The 20335-nt window shown below is 35.5% G+C and overlaps 2 protein-coding genes across 2 annotated transcripts; both read left to right on the forward strand.

The window, feature by feature from the left end:
- LOC107627698 (probable LRR receptor-like serine/threonine-protein kinase At4g20940) lies at positions 249-2794 on the forward strand. Its single transcript, XM_021117017.1, has 6 exons — positions 249-426; positions 595-1097; positions 1213-1381; positions 1655-1816; positions 1927-2256; positions 2772-2794. Exons 1-6 carry the CDS (start codon positions 249-251, stop codon positions 2792-2794), a joined length of 1365 nt encoding a protein of 454 aa, XP_020972676.1.
- Positions 3385-6841, forward strand: LOC110268999 (receptor-like protein 12). The gene has a single exon (XM_021116206.1). It carries the CDS (start codon positions 3667-3669, stop codon positions 6757-6759), a length of 3093 nt encoding a protein of 1030 aa, XP_020971865.1. The 5' UTR covers positions 3385-3666; the 3' UTR covers positions 6760-6841.

The following is a 20335-nucleotide window of genomic DNA, read 5'->3' on the forward strand; positions in this document are numbered from 1 at the left end:
CATTGGGCAATTGAAGCAGCCTTTTCAGTCTCCAACATCTTCAGTTCTTGAATTTGGCTTTGAATGGCTTCAATTCTCCCATTCCATCCACATTCAACAAATTGAAGAACCTAACTTATTTGAACTTGGCATGTGCTGGCTTTGTGGGACAAGTTCCAATCGAGATTTCTCAACTTACAAGGTTGGTTACTCTGGATCTTTCAAGTATTTATAAAATTTCGAAACTTGAGATTCCATATTATTCTAGAATGTCGTTTACTCTTAGTTTCTCAAGATTTTTGGGTAAGAAGTCGAAACTTGAGAGTCCAAATTTTGAAAAGCTTGGTCAAAACCTCACAAGTATTAGGCAACTGTACTTGGATGGGGTATCAAGTGAGCATGACAAAGTGTGGGTTAATGGGAACATTTCCTCAAGAGATCTTCCAGGTTACAACTTTGTCATCTATTGACATCTCATATAATCAAGACCTCCATGGTTCCTTTCTGGATTTTCCACTCAATTGATCTCTCCATACCATAATATAGTAAGTCACACAAAATTTTCTGGAAGACTTCCTCTTTCTATTGGGAACATGGTGCAATTATCAACATTAGATCTTTCTAGTTCCAACTTCAGTGGACCACTTCCCAGCTCATTTTCAAAAATCACAGAGCTTAAGGAAATGGATTTATCGGATAACAACTTCATTGGTCCAATTCCATCACTAGGCAAAGCCAAAAAGCTTGCCTACATAGACCTTTCATATAATGGTCTAAGTGGTTCACTTTCATCAGCTCAACTTGAAGGACTGCAAAGTCTTTCCGTAATTGGCTTGAGTTACAATTCCATCAGTGGTACCATCCCTTGGTATCTTTTCATGCTCCCATCATTCGAGGTGGTTGACCTTTCTCATAATCAATTTGATAAATGGGAAGGGTTCAGAGATGTGTTTTCCTCTAAGCTAGTTCACTTTGGAGGTCTGAATCAAAGTTCCATAATTGACTTGAGTTACAATTCCATTAGTGGCAGCATCCCTTCATCTCTTTTTGTGCTCCCATCGTTGTGGAAGCTTTACCTTTCCAACAATCAATTTAGTAAATTAGAAGAGTTCACAAATGTGTCTTCTTCTATGCTGGGCACCCTTGATTTGAGTTGCAATAATCTATCAGGGTTATACCAACATCTATCATTCAACTTAGTGGACTTACTGAACTTTATCTTTCCGGAAACAGTTCAAGGGGCCAATGCTGCTAGATGCACTAATGAAACTTAACAGTTTATTGGTTCTAGACCTTTCATTCAATGACATAGATGATGTTAGTGTTACCCATGTTGAACTTTCCTCTTCTTCAAAAATAACCAATCTAAAGCTAGCATTCTGCAAGTTGAAAACTTTCCCAGGTTTTTTGAGCTACCAATCTACACTAATTTATCTGAACCTCTCAAATAACCAGATTCAAGGATCAATACCCAACTGGATTTGGAGTTTACATACTCTTTACACTCTTGATGTCTCTTACAATTTTCTAACTAATTTGGGAGGGCCATTGCAGAACCATTCTTCTTATGTGGCCCACATTTACCTCCAATTGCAAGGCCCAATCCCAGGTTTTCTTCATTATATTACTATTGTGGATTACTCAAACAATAATTTTAGCTCTGTTATTCCAACAGACATCGGTTATTACATGTCTAGGACATATTATTTTTCTCTAGCAAACAATAATATTGATGGCAGCATCCCTCATTCTTTGTGCAATGCTCTAATGCTTGAAGTTCTTGATCTTTCTCATAACAAAATATCTGGTGAAGTTCCCCAATGTTTGATGAAACTAGGTAAGACTCTTGGGGTATTGAATCTGGGGAGTAACAAGCTGACAGGCCATATTCCCAATACATTTCCAAGTTTTTGTGCTCTACATTTCTCACTCATTGCACTGCCTTAGAGGTATTAGATGTTGGTAGAAATAAACTTGCTGGTGCCTTTCCTTGCTTTCTAAGTTACATATCCACACTTCGTGTCCTGATTTTGCAGAACAATAAGTTTCATGGTCGAATGGTATGTCCAAAAGACAGTTGTGTTTGGAACACCTCACAGATTGTTGATGTGGCTTTTAACCTCTTTAGTGGTGAACTACCTGTCAAATGGTTCATAGGCTGGAAGAAGATGATATCTAATGATGCTGGAGAAAACTCAAAGCTAAGCCATATCCAATTTGGTGGTGATAACAACCATGCAGTATATTATCAGGATTCAATAACATTCACAAGCAGAGGTAAACAAATGGAGTTGGTTAAAATTAATTGAATAATCATGTGTGTGCTTGTTTTTGGTTTCGGTCTGTACTAAGCATTAATAATTATGTTTTTGTGCTTTGTTTCTTTTTCTAAAATAATATCACAACACATAATCTTGTTTAGACTTCAGAGGCTGAAGTTTCCCAGCTAACATAAAGTGCTCCATTGCAAGGGATTTTATATACATTGAATTGGGATTTTCTTTTGAGATTGAAACTATATTTTTGCCAATTTAGTGGAGGGAAAAACACAGAAATGTAAGATGCATGAATCACTAGTTATTGCATTAAGTTATATGTTTTTGAATACCTTTAAATAGTTCACAATTTTATATTGCACTAAGTAAGATGATGCATATCTTAAGATGTGGTAGTGTATATTGTTATATACACTGCAATTGGCTCTGATTTTTCACAAACGGCAAAGGCATGATATGTTTGTCCAAATTAGAGTATGTATTCTTTCTCATTCTTGGCCTAATTCCACATTTCAGGCAATAAAGATGTAAGATTCTGAGCAATAACAGTAACAAAATTTATAAACTTTTTTTTATACCATTGTATTCTATTTCTTATGGTATTAGTGTCTATTACTAGTTAATGTACAACAATGGAGTTCCATTAGCAAAGTTTTATAAACAATTAAATCAAATTGATATATATACACTGCCAAGTATTTTACTGGTCAATTTGATTTCTTCTCCTCCTTTTTTTGCCTCCTCATCCTCTTTCATTATCATCGTCGTCGTCGTCTTCATCTTCTTCTCTTATATATGTTTAAAATAAATAAAATATCTTTTAAAAAAATTGACTAGTACTAACCGAAAAAAATCATTTCCTTAGCATTACTCTATTTTTGATATGATTGTGTTGATCTTCATCTATAGAATTTCCCTTTTGGCAGTTTCTCTTGAATTGTTGGACAACTTTTTCCTAATATTTTACCCTGAAGAATTGCATTTGTTTTTTCAACTTTGAAGAGAAAGAAACGGTATACCAAAAATAAAAAATAAAAACAAAGTAACAAGAAGCTTTCCCAAATACAATTATCAGTTAGCACAGGGTTTGTCTTACATTGACTCACTAATCAAACAAATAACCAGTAAGACGGTGAACAAATATGAAGCAGTCTATTTTAATATCCAGAGCTATGTAAGAAAATATCTTTAACATTTTCACTTCAAAGTATTAACGAGTTGAAGTGTCAATTATATGAACCAGTACATAGTTGACTCTGCAGTCCACTCATCATGAAAGAGTTACATTTCCACAAAAACTACGCGAGTTTTCAACACTTGGCTTCAGAAGAAAACACCATTTACATTCTCTTTTTATAGCTTAAAACTTTTACTTGGAAGTGCATGCGTTATTACTCAGTTGATATCTGCAATGAAAATCCAAGAATTCTTATCTTTTTTGGTGATATCAATCTGTGTGGTTACTGACCTTTGTGTTGAAGATGATGAGCAATCATTGCTGTTGCAATTGAAGAACAGCCTTACTTTCAACAGTGAAAGTTCAAGCAAACTGAAGGTGTGGAATCAAAGTGTTGCTTGCTGCAATTGGAGTGGTGTTACTTGTAATGATGAGGGACATGTTATTGGTCTTGATCTCAGTGGAGAATCAATCACTGGAGGATTCAACAATTTGAGCAGCCTATTCGATCTTCAACATCTCCAGAGCTTACATTTGGAAAATAATAATTTCGGTTCTATGATTCCTTCAACATTCAACAAATTGAAGAATTTAAATTACCTGAATTTGTCATATGCTGGCTTTGTGGGGCAGATTCCAATAGAGATTTCTCAGCTGACAAGATTGGTGACTCTTGATATCTCAAGTCGTGCCGATTTGACAGGTGAAGAAGAGCTGAAACTTGAGAAGCCAAATCTAGGAATGCTTGTCCGCAATCTCAGCAGGATTAGAAAATTGTATCTGGATGGTGTAACTATGACATCTCAGGGAGAGGAATGGTGCAATTCTTTGCTGTTTCTGCCCAACCTGCAAGAATTGAGCATGTCAAGTTGCAATCTCTCAGGACCCATTGATGCTTCCCTGGCAAGTCTTGAGAATCTCTCGGTCATTCGTCTTGATCACAACTATTTATCATCTACAGTGCCAGAAACCTTTGCCAATTTGAAGAATTTGACCACCCTTAGCCTTTCTTCATGTGGGTTAATTGGAACGTTTCCACAAAAGATCTTCCAGGTTAGAACACTGTCATCCATTGACATATCATACAATTCTAACCTTCAAGGTGTCTTTCCATCCTTCCAACTGAGTGGAGCTCTTCATACTTTAATAGTAAGTGAAACGAGCTTCTCTGGAACACTTCCTAGTTCACTATCAAACCTCAAAGGCCTCAGTTACTTGGATTTGTCACTTAACAACTTCACTGGTCCAATCCCATCTTTTGGAATGGCGAGAAAGCTTTCCTACATAGATCTTTCTCGTAATAATTTTAGTGGGTCAATTCCATCATCTGCTCACTTTGAAAGACTACAAAATCTCATCAGCATCAAACTGGGTTACAATTCCATCAGTGGAAGAATTCCTTCATCTCTTTTTAGACTCCCATTACTGCAGAAGATTCAACTTTCCAACAACCAATTTGGTCAATTGGATGAACTCAAGAATGTTTCTTCCTCTAAATTAAATATTCTTGATTTAAGTAGCAACAACATATCAGGTCCAATACCAGCATCCCTCTTCCAGCTCACAGGACTCTCTATCCTCCGACTTCCTTCAAACAAGTTCAATGGTTTGATGCAGCTAAATAAGTTTTTGGAGCTCAGAAATTTGACCACACTGGACCTTTCGTACAATAACTTGTCGGTCAATGTGAATATCAACCTGTCTTCCATTCCAAGCATCAGCACTCTAAAATTGGCATCCTGCAGTTTGAAAGTTATCCCTGGTTTCTTGAGGTACCAGTCTAAATTAACCACTCTAGATCTCTCAAGCAACCAAATTCAAGGAGCAGTGCCCAACTGGATCTGGAAACTGGATAGTCTTGAAAGCCTTAATATGTCTCGCAATTATCTGACTAGTTTGGAAGGGCCTTTACAGAATCTTAGTTCCAATTTAATATTCCTTGACCTTCATAGCAATCAACTACTGGGGCCAGCTCCTGTTTTTCCCAAATCTGCTGCCTATGTTGATTACTCAAACAATAATTTTAGCTCCCTTATCGCACTTGAAACTGGTTACCTGTCTGGCACAATTTATCTCTCTCTTGCAAACAATAGATTCCGTGGCAGCATCCCTTATTCCATCTGCAATGCCTCTAGTCTTCAAGTTCTTGATTTTTCCCATAACAACATTTCAGGCACAATTCCCTATTGTTTAATAAGATTAAGTCAGATGCTTGGGGTGCTGAATCTGCGCCAGAACAATCTCTCAGGCCTTATCCCGGATAAGTTTCCAGCATCTTGTGCTCTGAGGACTCTTGATCTCCATGGAAATAAATTAGAAGGGCATATTCCAAAATCTGTTGGTAATTGCACAACACTAGAGGTGTTGGACCTTGGGAACAATCAAATTACCGATGGATTTCCATGTTCATTGAAGAACATATCCACTCTTCGTGTGCTCGTATTGCGAAAAAACAACTTCTATGGCAACATTGGATGTCCAAAAGACAATGACACATGGCAAATGCTTCAAATTGTTGATTTGGCCTTTAACAGTTTCAATGGTATGCTACCTGCAAAATGCTTCAGAACATGGGAGGTTATGATGCATGATGAAGACAAGGCTGATTCTGGGGTAAATCATCTCCAATTTGAGGTACTTAAATTTCGACAGATATATTATCAGGATTCGGTAACAGTTGCAAGCAAAGGTCTAACGATGGAGTTAGTTAAGATTCTAACTGTCTTCACTTCGATCGACTTTTCATCCAACCATTTCCAAGGAGAAATACCGAAAGAACTGTTTGACTTCAAAGCACTCTATGTGCTTAACTTATCGAACAATGCTCTTTCTGGCCAGATTCCATCTTCTATAGGGAATTTGAAACAGCTTGAGTCACTAGACCTGTCAAAGAACTCATTACAAGGAGAAATTTCCACTGAGCTTGCAAGTTTGAATTTCCTTTCAGTCCTGAATCTCTCCTTCAATCAGCTGCAAGGAAAAATCCCCACAGGTACCCAAATCCAATCATTTCTCAACACTTCCTTCGTTGGTAATAAAGGATTATGTGGACCCCCTTTGACTGCAAACTGCAGTGCTACTCATGACACATTCAGTTCAGTTGGGAAGCAAGATTCTGCAATTGATTGGAATTTTATTAGTGTGGAAGTTGGTTTCATTTTTGGCCTTGCTGTTGTCATTGGTCCCATCTTGTTTTGTAAGAAATGGAAGCTCAAGTATTGGCAATTTCTGGACAGAGTTCTTTGTTGGATCTTTCCTCATCTGAGTTTGGAGTATGAAAGGCATGGAGGCCAAAGTTACAAAGTTCTGGTATGGAGGAGGTACTAGTCATATTATTTAGTATCTATAATTGTTGATGATGCTATTGATGCATGAGCAGCAAAAATAATTGTGGGATATGTTATATTTTACTTGTTTTCACTTTTAGCTTTATTTCATGTATGTACTATACTATTAAAAAATCATGTGTCCTTGTTGTACTTCAGTTACCCATGCTAATGCAAATAGTTCCATTGATAAACTCAGTGAATTTTTATGAGATTGGAACCATGATTTTGTCTCTTGCTCTCTGTAAGCCATGGAGAATGTCCTGCTAGATAAGATGCTTTATTGTATGAATAATGCACTGGAGGGGAAGACATAAAACTCTGAGATGGATGCATTATAAGTTACTGTAGAAAGTTATGTTTAGTTTTAATGATTATGTTTGAACTTGTCGGGTATTTGGATAGAGAAATTCTTTTTTATAATTTTAGCCATTATTTGGTCATCAACTCATCATAAATACTAAATGATCGTTTATCTATTTATCTATTTATCTATCTATTTATTTATCTATTCTTAATATATAAAAGTAGATACATAAGCATGCACCACATTACTTTTGAGACATTTCTTTCCTCCTACTAATGCCATGTCAACAATATTACTTACTTGGCACAACTTTAGAATCAACCACTCTATTCTTGCCAAATCAACTACTATTTCCAAATCAGCAAAAAAAATAAAATATACAAATAAAAAACTAAAAAATAGAATCCAATAAATTTGTAACCTCCAAATACATTGAATTCATATTCCTATATTTATTATATCTTACCGTTATAAACAACACAATAAATTTATAACCGCAACAATTAATTTATAAATTAAAAGTTTAAAAAATGAAAATTATATTTTATTATTATAATTATGTTTATTATAATCATTTTAATTTTTGCCAATGAGTTATACCTCAAATAGCATAGTCTCCCATATTGGTCGCGAGTTCGAGTCTCTGTATCTTTGGTAAAAAAAAATCATTTTAATTTTTAGAAGTAACACTAAGTACAAATAACTATTATTGTAGTTTTTACTTATTATTAAAAATAAATTCTATTTTATTTTACCAATATAAATTTTGAAAAGAATATTTGAAAACTAAAAAAAAAACAAATTTATTAAAAGAGTATCAAAACGAAACCAAAAAATATATGATATTAGACATACATTTTCATATTAGATACATTTGTAGTATATAAGATGCATCATGCATGCATGTTTACCTCAAAACACTAATTAACTATTTTCTTTTTTTACTAAAAATGTTTAACTTTTAGCTTTTGTCGCGTATATTTGTACATATAAGATGCATCATGCATGGATACAAATCTAATTATATAATTATTACAATAATTATGTTGACCGCAACTCTATAAGTTTAGGCCATTGACTACGTTAATTGCATTGCCAACTTTAGAATAATTATTATTTGGCACAACTTTAGAATCAACCACTCAATTCTTGCCAAATCAACTATTATTTTTAAATCAGCAAAAAAACAAAATATACAAATAAAAAACTAAAAAATAGAATCCAATAAATTTGTAACTTCCAAATACATTGAATTCATATTCCTATATTTATTATATCTTACCGTTATAAACAATACAATAAATTTATAACCATAACAATTAATTTATTAATTTTTATAAATAACTCACCAAAGGTAATAAACATCCATATTACAAATGTCATAATAATATTATTAATCATAATAAATTTTACATTATAAGTATTTAAATTCTATACCATTTAAACTACATATATAAGTCTCTTATCACTATTCCTTCACATAACATCAAATTTAGCACAAAAAATTTATTTTCGAACTGCATATCTCAAACTTACTCAATAGAGTATCATTCTTTCAGAGCAAAACGATTAGATCTAATGGCCATGCAATGAGAATCTGATGATCAGGTATGACAAAAAAAAAAAATCACAACATGCATCATACATTCATACTTCCTCAAATATCATATATCCAATGATAACATAAATTGAATATTGGAATAGGAAAAGATCTTCACAATTTTAACAACTATAAACGAAATTGATGACAAATTAGGATGGAACTGTGTTAAATGTAAAAAGTGTCCGAAGAAAGCATATATAAAAAAAGAAACAACTACATTTGTGGCACATATAATCAAACACCATAATATCCAACAATAAGATAACTCTATATACTTTTCATAATCTCATCTATCAAATTATTAGTTGTTAGCCCAATACTTATTTTAGGTTTAGAATTCAATTAAAGGTTTTAGATCAAAGTGTTACAACAACTTTTGTACTATTTGATGGCGACGGAAAAAACTTATTGGGCACAACTGCTTTAAATCTAATGACATTTCAGAAAAATAATGACATTGAAGCACCACCCCATCAAGAGATTAAGGAGAAAGAAAACCATACAAATTCAAGACACATCTTCGGAAGAAGAACATACATACAAAGATGGAACCAAATAACACAATAAAAAGTGCATCAAATTCAACAATTCATAAAGAACATATCTTCACAAGAACCTACGACAAAAAGAAGAAAGCACAAACTCTAACAACCAACAAAAAAAGGAGGACGAGCGCCATATAAGATGACTAAGTCCATCAACTAAAACAAATGCAAAAATTAAACCACCAAATAAAAATGTTTAAAAATGTTTACAACTCCCATTCAAATCTTTTGTATTACAAATTATTTAAAATAAAATACCTTTTAATTTAACTTCAATTTACACATATTTAATTTATTTCTCAAAACATAACAATTTTTAATATTTATTATATACTATCATTAATTTACCGTCCCGCGCATCGCGTGGGTCTCATTCTAGTAATATATAAAAGTTGATACCAACTCTCTCCACAATGAATTTAAGCCATCTTTTCTTTGCTAATGATGCCACATCAGCAATTTTAATGACTTGGCAAAAGATGAAAATCAACCAATCACTATTTAGTAAAATGTTTTAAAAAAATTAAAACAAAAAACTCTTATATATTATTATCTAATTGAAACATCAAGTACTAATTAAATACAATAAATATCCTTAATCTCTCATATTAATTGTAAAACCCGGTCAAACCGTAATTAATTAAATAATAAATTAAATAGAAGCGAATATGGTTAGAAAATTTAGCAATCGAAATTTGATAATTTAAATATGATATTTGGACTCAGTGAATTTTTTTGAGTCGGAAAACATAGTTTTCGGAATAAAAATGCGCACTGAAAATTTGACCGGCAGTACCGGCTGCGATCTGTCCGGTACTGTGGCTGAGAAAATTAATTAGAAGTGAATAATTTTAAGAAATAAGAATTTATAATTTGGGAAGATAGGAATATTTAAAATGCGATTTAAAACTCTAATATTAAAGGTTTTGGCCCAAAATTAGACCAACGGACAAAAATAAGTGAACCGGACCTAAGTGAGTCCAATATCCAACATATATAAATATTAATTATGAGTATTTCAGCTCATTTACCCTAAAAAAAGGGGTTTGGGGCGCTGAAATGGGAAAAAGAGAAAGAAGAGAGAAAATCCTATTTCCATCAAATTTCAAATCACCATAACTTTTGATCCGAAACTCCGATTGACGAGCCGTTTGCGGCTACGCATCGCTCTTCTCATCCTCTACAATTTTATCTAAGTTTTGTAGTGAGTATTCTATTCATCTCTGCTCAGTTTTCGAAATTCCCTACTGTTATGCGTTCTTAGGTAGTTAGTGTTAAAATCTTATGATTTTGGTTGTTTAGGGATACTCTAATACGGATTCTAAGTGGGTTCTATCTCTATTTCATATGGACTGAGGTAAGAAGTACTCAAACCGCTGTGATTTATCAATTTCATGAACCCTAGGTTGATTATAAGTGTGAAAATTGATTATGTTAGAGTATTGGGTAATTTTTGTGCACAATTGGAAGATTGATATTGCTTGAGGAGCTTTGGTGAGGCTTGAAGTTAAGGATTGGTGGAGACTCAAGAAAAAATTTAATTATTTTGGCTACAAGAGGTATGGTTTAAGTTTTATTTAAGTACCATGTGGTGTGATGAGAATTCCTAGGCTAGATGTCCCTAGGATTAAGTTTGGATTGTGTGAATAGTTGGCATTAATATGCATAGTTGATATGTAATGTAAATTAATGATTGAGTTGAGAATCGTGTGAATTTGTATGTTTGGCGTGTTGAGGATTTAATGAATTGGATAATGAATATTGGTTTGGGGAATATACATTTGAGTTGTGAATTTGGGCCGGAGACCGTGAATATTGGGCCGGAGGCCGGAAAAAGGTAAGAAAGGTAAGTTGATGTATGTATTGTATAATGATATAAGGGATTGGATAGATCTTTGACATTGAATGTGTGAATAATTGGTTTGATTATTGAATAATAAAGTTTGAGGAATTGAGGTGTGGAATTTGATAGTTTTGGGTAAAATTGTGTAGATGAGGTAGGTTTGGTTTTAATTGAGTGTAATTATGTGAATATGGTTGGGTTGTGGTCATTTGGATGAGTAGAAATGAAGTTGCCTTGTGAACATTGGAAAAATTGGTGATTTCTAGTTTTGGGTAAAAACTGATTTTTGACCAACTTTGGCGGTCCGTAACTCGGTCCTCGGAGTTTGAAATTCTTCAAAATTGGATTTTTATGGAAGTTTATTCAACGATCTTTCCAACGGTTCAGAAATGATTGAAAAATAAATTTTGTAAAAGAAGTTATGTGTGTTGGAAGTTTGGGGTTTGAAAATGTAATTCTGCAGCTTTTAACTTAGTAAAAATTTTGGAAAATTGTGCTTCCACGCACACACGTGGCCGACGCGCATGCGTCAGTCTCAAAATTTACTCACCCACGCGTGCGCCTAACCGACGCTTACGCGTCGCTACACGGATGCGTATGCCTCGTAGAAAATCCAGAGAGTTGTGCGGGTATTATGCTGGTTTTGTGCGAGACACACAAAACGCACCCACGCGTACGCGTGGCTGATGCGCACGCGTCACTCTGCTTTTCTGACTTCCACGCGTGCGCATGGGCGACACTCACGCGTCACTCTACTTTTCAGCCTTCTACGCATGAGCGTGGGCAACGCGCACATGTGACCTTGTTTTCGGCAGAAATCGATTTTTGAGTTTTAAAGCCGAATTCCAGACTTCTAAACCTTCATTTTCATCTTTTAAGCCCTAAATTTTTATAGTATGCCTAATAATGAAAAGAAGTTAGGACATGTGATAACTTGTGGATGAAGTAAAGTGAGAACCAATGATGAATGATGAGTAATGATAATTGTATGAGTTGCTAAGGATGGAGGTGAAAGTACTGTGTACAGTATGAGTCAGATGACTGTGATAAGAATTGAATTATGGATGAGTATGTATATGTATATAATTAATGACTAAATGTGGTAAGGGAATAATTATGGAACATGTTGAATGTGATGTGTGACCCCGGGTAGTAGGCAGTGGCGTTGTCCACTTGCTTCGGGTATGAGATGGGAAGAAGGATTATGATAAATGAGTTTAATTATAGAGTTTTGAATGAATGTATGTTTGAGATGCCTGGGTAGTAGCAAGGGTTGTGGTTCCTCCCACTTGCTCCAGGTCAGAGATTGTGATGCCTGGGTAGTAACAAGGGTTGTGGTTCGTCCCACTTGCTCCAAGTCAGAGATTGTGATGCTTGGGTAATAGCAAGGGTTGTGGTTAGTCCCACTTGCTCCAGGTCAGAGATTGTGATGCCTGGGTAGTAGCGGCAGTAGTGGTGATTCCACTCGCTCCAGGTTGAACTTTTAAACACTTGCCTGGGTAGATATAGTGGAGTGATTCCACTTGCTCTGGGATGTGGTGAGATACACCTGCCTGGGTAGATGCAGTGGAGTAATTCCACTTACTCTGGGATGTGGTGAGATATACCTGCCTGGGTAGATGCAGTGGCGTTGATTCCACTTGTTCCGGGTTTGATTTGCAACTCTTGGGGTAGATGCAGTGGTTAGCCCCCACTTGCTTCCAGTCGAGGTTGATTTGAGATTTGTGAAACTATCTGAGTTTCGGATTTTCTTGGGTAGATGCAGTGGGTCGACTCCACTTGCTTCAGGTTGAGATCCGAGATTCTACTGACCCTATGTCGTAAGTGTGGCCGGACACTGTGAAAGTTCCGGATGAGCTCGCCCCCGTGGATAAACACCACTGTGGGTGTTGTGTGATTATGATTATGATTGTGAATAACTGGAGTTGGGGATGCACGACAGAGGGACCGTCCAATGGTTAGCTAGCAGGACTTGTCGGGTTGGCTTTATATCTGACAGATGAGACTCATCAGCCATAGGGCAAGCATACATCATTTGCATATGTTTGAATTGTTTGGGTTTGCCTATTTATTTTGGATTGCTATATCATATATGTTATGTTACCTGATTATGTGCTACTTGTTCTACTTGTACCTTATTGTGTATTACTTGCTTGTATTGCTTGTGTTTGTACAATTGAGAGGTCCCTCATGCTGGTGTCGGTTGACGCTGGGGGCTGTTCTTGATGAGATGAGTTGATGACGTAATTGAATAATGATGATGATTATTGAATGAGATAATTTGAGCTCCCTGGGTAGACGCAGTGAAGTGATTTCACTTGCTCCAGGTAGAGAATGAGATAATTTGCGCTCCCTGGGTAGACGAAGTGAAGTGATTTCACTTGCTCCAGGTGAGGATATGAGGTAACGATATAGAATTGCTGAGACAGAATGGCTGGGGATAGTTTCGTTTATAATTCTGATTGTGAATCGTCGGAGAGTTAGAAAGTTGGGAAGCATGAGGAATATGAATCAGATTTAGCATTTCTTTATGACAGTTTCCTATTTATGGATTAGCGAGAACATAGGATGAGTGTTTGGTGAAAGGAAGTTTAGGATGCTTAGTGAGTTTTTATTACAATGCATTGTATTTATTTTTCACTTTTACCGTACTGGGAACCCATGGGTCGGGGGTTCTCATTCCGTATATATCTCTTGTTTTTCAGATACAGGTCCAGGTGCTCAGAGGTGAGCTGTGTTCATCTGAGAGATGACGAAGATCTTTATATTCTCTACTTTATATTTTACTTAGAATATCTCCACCTTTATTTTGAAAAGCTTGTATTAAGTATTGAATTCTTTTGAACTTGCCTGTAAAGGCTCTTATGTTTATTTTGGGAGAGATTAGGAGATAATGTTGTCACTACTTTTATACTGTACCCTAACCGGCCTAAACTTCGCGGGTCGCGACTAGTGGCTATTTACTTATGTTATATATCTATATATTGTCCTTCTCTTATTCTTTTTTATGACTTTATCCTTATAACGCTTTCGACTTCACGCTTTATCTTTTAGTTGTCGATGCGTGAGTGATACGACTTCGCGATTTTATTTTTACTCTTTTCAGGCTTCTCAATAAATACTCTTTTCAATTTTACTTATAATTATGTATTAAAAATCTACCTGAGAGTCGTACCACCGTAATATCATTGACTTATGACTCGAGCATAAGGATTTGAATATTAGGGTGTTACATTATGGTATCAGAGCAGTTCGTCCTCGTGAGCCTGAGGGATAGAACTGCTTATGCTTCAATGGATACTCTGATTCTGTGCCTGTGCTAGTTAGGGTATCTAACCGATACATCTAGCATGAAGTTCATGAGTGTACCTTTGGTAATTTGAAGACTTAACTTGAGATATTGAGTCTGATCACCTCGATATCGCTTGTCTAGTGTGGACAAGATCCGAATGGTGTCTCATAGACATGAATGAAGCAATCAGAAAGTGGAATTCCCAAGAACGTACCGGTGAGGGGACGACGTGATAGGAATCTTGGTAGTGGTATATATGAGAATGGTGTGTTGATTTTGGATTGATGAGTGGAACACTTGGAGGTGGATAGTTGCTTGAACAATTTGTTTAATTAGGTTTGAGTTGATTGGAGTCTGATGATTTAGGGCAGAAGGGGCTTGTAATTGATATTGAAATAGTTGGATTTAAATGGGAATAAAAGTTTGTGAAAATCAAACACTTGTGTAGAAATTAGAGGATGATAAATGGTTAGGCAGCAGATATTATGGGTTTTAAATGATTAGGTAATGTGAGTATAGAGATCAAGGATTTCTAAGAGGATGCGATTAAGTCTCACGATGAGCGTAAGCATTATTTCTGTCAGGTTGAGAAAGTTTAGAAGTGGGCCTAGGTTTTGTGATTCAATAGGGGAATATGACATGGATTCATGATTGGATTCTTGGTGGTTAATAATCAGAGTGACACAGCCGAAGCTTGCTGGAGCATTAACATGGTATAGTAATAATAAAGAAATGATCGTTGATGCGTAATTGGGTTTAAATGATGAGTGAGTGCAAGTCGTCATGTTTGAGAGATGAGTACTATGATATTTGGCCATGGTGATCTTGGATTTAGATTGAGATTTATAATGATTGGTTTTGAAAGACGAATTTGAAAACTATTAAATTGAAATGCTGATGTTGTACTGAGATTGGTTTGAGGGAACCCGTGACGGGTGGTAAACTCCAATTTTTAGGGGAGGTGCTGTCGAAATTTCCTAAGAATTTGAAAGAGTGTTGGTTATGATTTTGAAAATGATTTTTGATTTGAGTAACTTTAACAAAAGAAATGTGTTTCGAATGCTTTTATAAATTATTAAAGAAGATGGGATTCTTATAATTTTGTTAACTTGTTATTTCAAACTCATTTGATTTCTAAAAACGAAGAGATTTGTGATTAATTAGTCAAAGACTTTAAAACAGCAATTTATATATGAATTCGAGGGTTTGGGAATAAGAAAGTAAGTCTAGAGGTTACGCTTGGAGTTGAGCTGTAATTAGTGGTAATTAGCTTGACAGAGAGAGAGAGGATAAGGATGGAGTGTGATTAAGGTATGGTGCTGATTTTTGGTTGATTATAGTGATGTGGGATGATGACTATGATTAATGATGACGGTGATATTATTGATGACATAATTTGAGATTTGATAAGATGTGAGTTAATGAGATGATGAAAGTAATGCACGAGGCTGTTGGTCAGCGTTGGGCGAATGATCGAGATCCTCGGAGATAGAGGAATCAGAGCGCGACAACGGAAGCGCGCAGAGTAAAAAGACCTTAGGACTACTATGCGTTGGATATAAAGGCAGACTACGCTCACGTACTTATGGTGGCGGATGGAATTTTCGAGGACGAAAATTTCTGTTAGGGGAGTAGAATGTAAAATCCAGTCAAACCGTAATTAATTAAATAATAAATTAAATAGGAGCGAATATGGTTAGAAAATTTAGCAATCGGAATTTGATAATTTAAATATAATATTTGGACTCAGTGAATTTTTCTGAGTCGGAAAACATAGCTTTCGGAATAAAAATGCGCACTGAAAATTTGATCAGCAGTACCGGTTGTGATCTATCCAGTACTGTGGCTGAGAAAATTAATTAGAAGTGAATAATTTTAATAAATAAGAATTTATAATTTGGGAAGATAGAAATATTTAAAATACGATTTAAAACTCTAATATTAAAGGTTTTGGCCCAAAATTGGGCTAACGGACAAAAATAAGTGAACTGGGCCCAAGTGAGCCTAAGACCCAACATATATAAATATTAGTTATGAGTATTTCAGCTCATTTACCCTAAAGAAATGGGGAAGAGAGGAAGAAGAGAGAAAATCATATCTTCATCAAATTTCAAATCACCATAACTTTTTATCCGGAACTCCGATTGACGAGCCGTTTGCAGCCACGCATCGCTCTTCTCATTCTCTACAATTTTATCTAAGTTTTGTGGTGAGTATTCTATTCATCTCTGCCCAATTTTTGAAATTTCTACTGTTACGCATTTTTGGGTAGTTAGTATTAAAATCTTGTGATTTTGGTTGTTTAGGGATACTCTAACATGGATTCTAAGTGGGTTCTATCCCTATTTCATATGATATGAGGTAAGAAGTACTCAAATCCTTGTGATTTATCAATTTCATGAACCCTAGGTTGATTATAAGTGTGAAAATTGATTATGTTAAAATATTGGGTGATTTTGGTGCACAATTGGAAGATTGATATTGCTTGAGGAGCTTTGGTGAGGCTTGGAGTTAAGGATTGGTGGAGACTCTCAAGAAGAAATTCAATTATTTTGGCTACAAGAGGTACAGTTTAAGTTTCATTTAAGTACCATGTGGTGTGATGAGAAGTCCTAGGCTAGATGCCCCTAGGATTAAGTTTGGATTGTGTGAATGGTTGGTACTAATATGCATAGTTGATATGTAATGTAAATTAATTATTGAGTTGAAAATTGTATGAATTTGTATGTTTGGTGTGTTGAGGATTTGATGAATTGGATAATGAATATTGGTTTGTGGAATATGCATTTAAATTGTGAATTTGGGCTGGAGGCCATGAATCTTGGGCCGGAGGCCGGAAAGAGGTAAGGAAGGTAAGTGATGTGTGTATTGTGTGATGTCATATGAGATTGAATGGATATTGAATATTGAGTGTGTGAATAAATGAGAGAAATGTGGAATAATAAGAAATTAGGAATTTAGGAGTGAGAGGTGACGAAATTGAATTGAATTGTGTAGATGAGGTAGGTTTGGTTTTGGTCGAGTGTAATTATGTGAATATGGTTGGGTTGTGGTCATTTGAATGAGTGAAAATGAATTTGGCTTGTGAACATGTGGTAACTTGTGGATGAAGTAAAGTGAGAACCAATGATGAATGATGAGTAATGATAATTGTATGAGTTACTAAGGATGAAGGTGAAAGTACTGTGTACAGTATGAGCCGGATGACTGTGATAAGAATTGAATTATGGATGAGTATGTATATGTATATGATTAATGACTAAATGTGGTAAGGGAATAATGATGGAACATGTTGAATGTGATGTGTGACCCCGGGTAGTAGGCAGTGGCGTTGTCCACTTGCTCTGGGTATGAGATGGGAAGAAGGATTATGATAAATGAGTTTAATTATGGAGTTTTGAATGAATGTATGATTGAGATGCCTGGGTAGTAGCAAGGGTTGTGGTTCGTCCCACTTGCTCCAGGTCAGAGATTGTGATGCCTGGGTAGTAACAAGGTTTGTGGTTCATCCCACTTGCTCCAGGTCAGAGATTGTGACGCCTGGGTAGTAGCGGCAGTAGTGGTGATTCCACTCACTCCAGGTTGAACTTTTAAACACCTGCCTGGGTAGATGTAGTGGAGTGATTCCACTTGCTCCGGGATGTGGTGAGATATACCTGCCTGGGTAGATGCAGTGGCGTTGATTCCACTTGCTCCGGGTTTGGTTTGCAAATCCTGGGGTAGATGCAGTGGTTAGCTCCCACTTGCTCCCAGTCGAGGTTGATTTGAGATTTGTGAAACTATCTGAGTTTCGGATTTCCTTGAGTAGATGCAGTGGGTCGGCTCCACTTGTTCCAGGTTGAGATCCGAGATTCTGCTGACCCTATGTCGAAGGTGTGGCCGGACACTGTGAAAGTTCCGGATGAGCTCGCTCCCATGGATAAACACCACTGTGGGTGTTGTGTGATTATGATTATGATTGTGAATAACTCAAGTTGGGGATGCACGACAGAGGGACCGTCCAATAGTTAGCTAGCAGGACTTGTCTGGTTGGCTTTATAATCGACAGATGAGACTCATCAGCCATAGGACAGGCATACATCATTTGCATATGTTTGAATTGTTTGGGTTTGCCTATTTATTTTGGATTGCTATATCATATATGCTATGTTACTTGATTATGTGCTACTTGTTCTACTTGTACCTTATTGTGTATTACTTGCTTGTATTGCTTGTGTTTGTACAATTGAGAGGTCCCTCATGCTGGTGTCGGTTGACGCTGAGGGCTGTTCTTGATGAGATGAGTTAATGATGTAATTGAATAATGATGATGATTATTGAATGAGATAATTTGAGCTCCATGGGTAGACGCAATGAAGTGATTTCACTTGCTCCAGGTAGAGAATGAGATAATTTGAGCTTCCTGGATAGACGAAGTGAAGTGATTTCACTTGCTCCAGGTGAGGATATAAGGTAACGATATAGAATTGCTGAGACAGAATGGCTGGGGATGGTTTCGTTTATAATTCTGATTGTGGATCGTCGGAGAGTTAGAAAGTTGGGAGGCATGAGGAATATGAATAAGATTTAGCATTCCCTTATGACAGTTGCCTGTTTATGGATTAGCGAGAACATAGGATGAATGTTTGGTGAAAGGAAGTTTAGGATGCTTAGTGAGTTTTTATTACAATGCATTGTATTTATTTGGCACTTTTACCGTACTGGGAACCCATGGGTCGGGGGTTCTCATTCCGTATATATCTCTTGTTTTTCAGATACAGGTCCAGGTGCTCAGAGGTGAGCTATGTTCATCTGAGAGATGGCGAATATCTTTATATTCTCTACTTTATATTTTGCTTAGAATCTCTCCACATTTATTTTGAAAAGCTTGTATTATGTATTGAATTCTTTTGAACTTGCCTATAGATGCTCTTATGTTTATTTTGGGAGAGATTAGGAGATACTGTTGTCCACTACTTTCATACTGTACCCTAACCAGCCTAAACTTCGCGGGTCGCGACTAGTGGCTATTTACTTATATTATATATCTATATACTGTCCTTCTCTTATTCTCCTTTATGACTTTATCCTTATAACGCTTTCGACTTCACGCTTTATCTTTTAGTTGTCGATGCGTGAGTGATACGACTGCGCAATTTATTTTTACTCTTTTCAGACTTCTTGATAAATACACCTTTCAATTTTACTTATAATTATGTATTAAAAATCCACCTGAGAGTCGTACCACCGTAATATCATTGACTTATGACTCGAGCATAAGGATTTGAATATTAGGGTGTTACATTAATTGTCAAAAATTCCTTAAATTTAATATAACATTTTTATATGTTTTTCATTCCCATTCATTTATTTTTTTAATTATTTCCAAACAAAAAAAAAAAAACTACAAGAAAAGACAAAGTGTAGCCATTAATGCAAATCGAAAAATGAAAAAAAAAAATAAAAATGCAGTTTTGTATAACTCTAATATAAATAACCTATGTCTTTTTGAAAAATAAATAAATTCAAAATCTATTTATAATATGTTCTCTAAAATATTTTTAATATAACATTTATTAAAATATACTATATAGTATAAATAATCTACCTCTCCGCGTATTGCGCCGGCCTCACTCTAGTGTGTACAAATTTTGAAAAATGTAGTTGCAAATTATATTGATTTATGTGTGCAAACTCTAGTAAATAGGTGTGGAAATATATTTTTTTTGTGTGCAAATATTTGTAAATTATTGCTGTCAAGTGCTTGCCCAAAATTATATGTGTAAATTTGGTAAAATATATGTACAAATTGTATTAGTTTATGTGTGTAAATTCTGATAAATATGAGTGCAATTTGTATTGATTCTTGTGTGCAAATACCTGCAAATGCAAATATGAATGTAAATTATTGGTGACTAAATGATGGCTAAAAATAATAAATTTTGATAGTCTTCTAATATTTTTCATCAAATTAAAAATAATAAAATAAATATTTTTTCAATTGTTAG

The sequence above is a fragment of the Arachis ipaensis genome, chromosome B02 (genome assembly GCF_000816755.2).
Source record: "Arachis ipaensis cultivar K30076 chromosome B02, Araip1.1, whole genome shotgun sequence".
NCBI lineage: Eukaryota > Viridiplantae > Streptophyta > Magnoliopsida > Fabales > Fabaceae > Arachis > Arachis ipaensis.

What these genes read in the sequence shown, in the direction of transcription:
- LOC107627698 (XM_021117017.1), top strand. Translation starts at nt 249, where the DNA reads ATGTCGTTTACTCTTAGTTTCTCAAGATTTTTGGGTAAGAAGTCGAAA. An exon ending in CAAGTTGAAAACTTTCCCAG is followed by an intron (nt 1,382 to 1,654) that starts GTTTTTTGAGCT and finishes TTATTCCAACAG; the next exon opens with ACATCGGTTATTACATGTCT. An exon ending in AATAACATTCACAAGCAGAG is followed by an intron (nt 2,257 to 2,771) that starts GTAAACAAATGG and finishes TCCACATTTCAG; the next exon opens with GCAATAAAGATGTAAGATTC.
- LOC110268999 (XM_021116206.1), top strand. Translation starts at nt 3,667, where the DNA reads ATGAAAATCCAAGAATTCTTATCTTTTTTGGTGATATCAATCTGTGTG.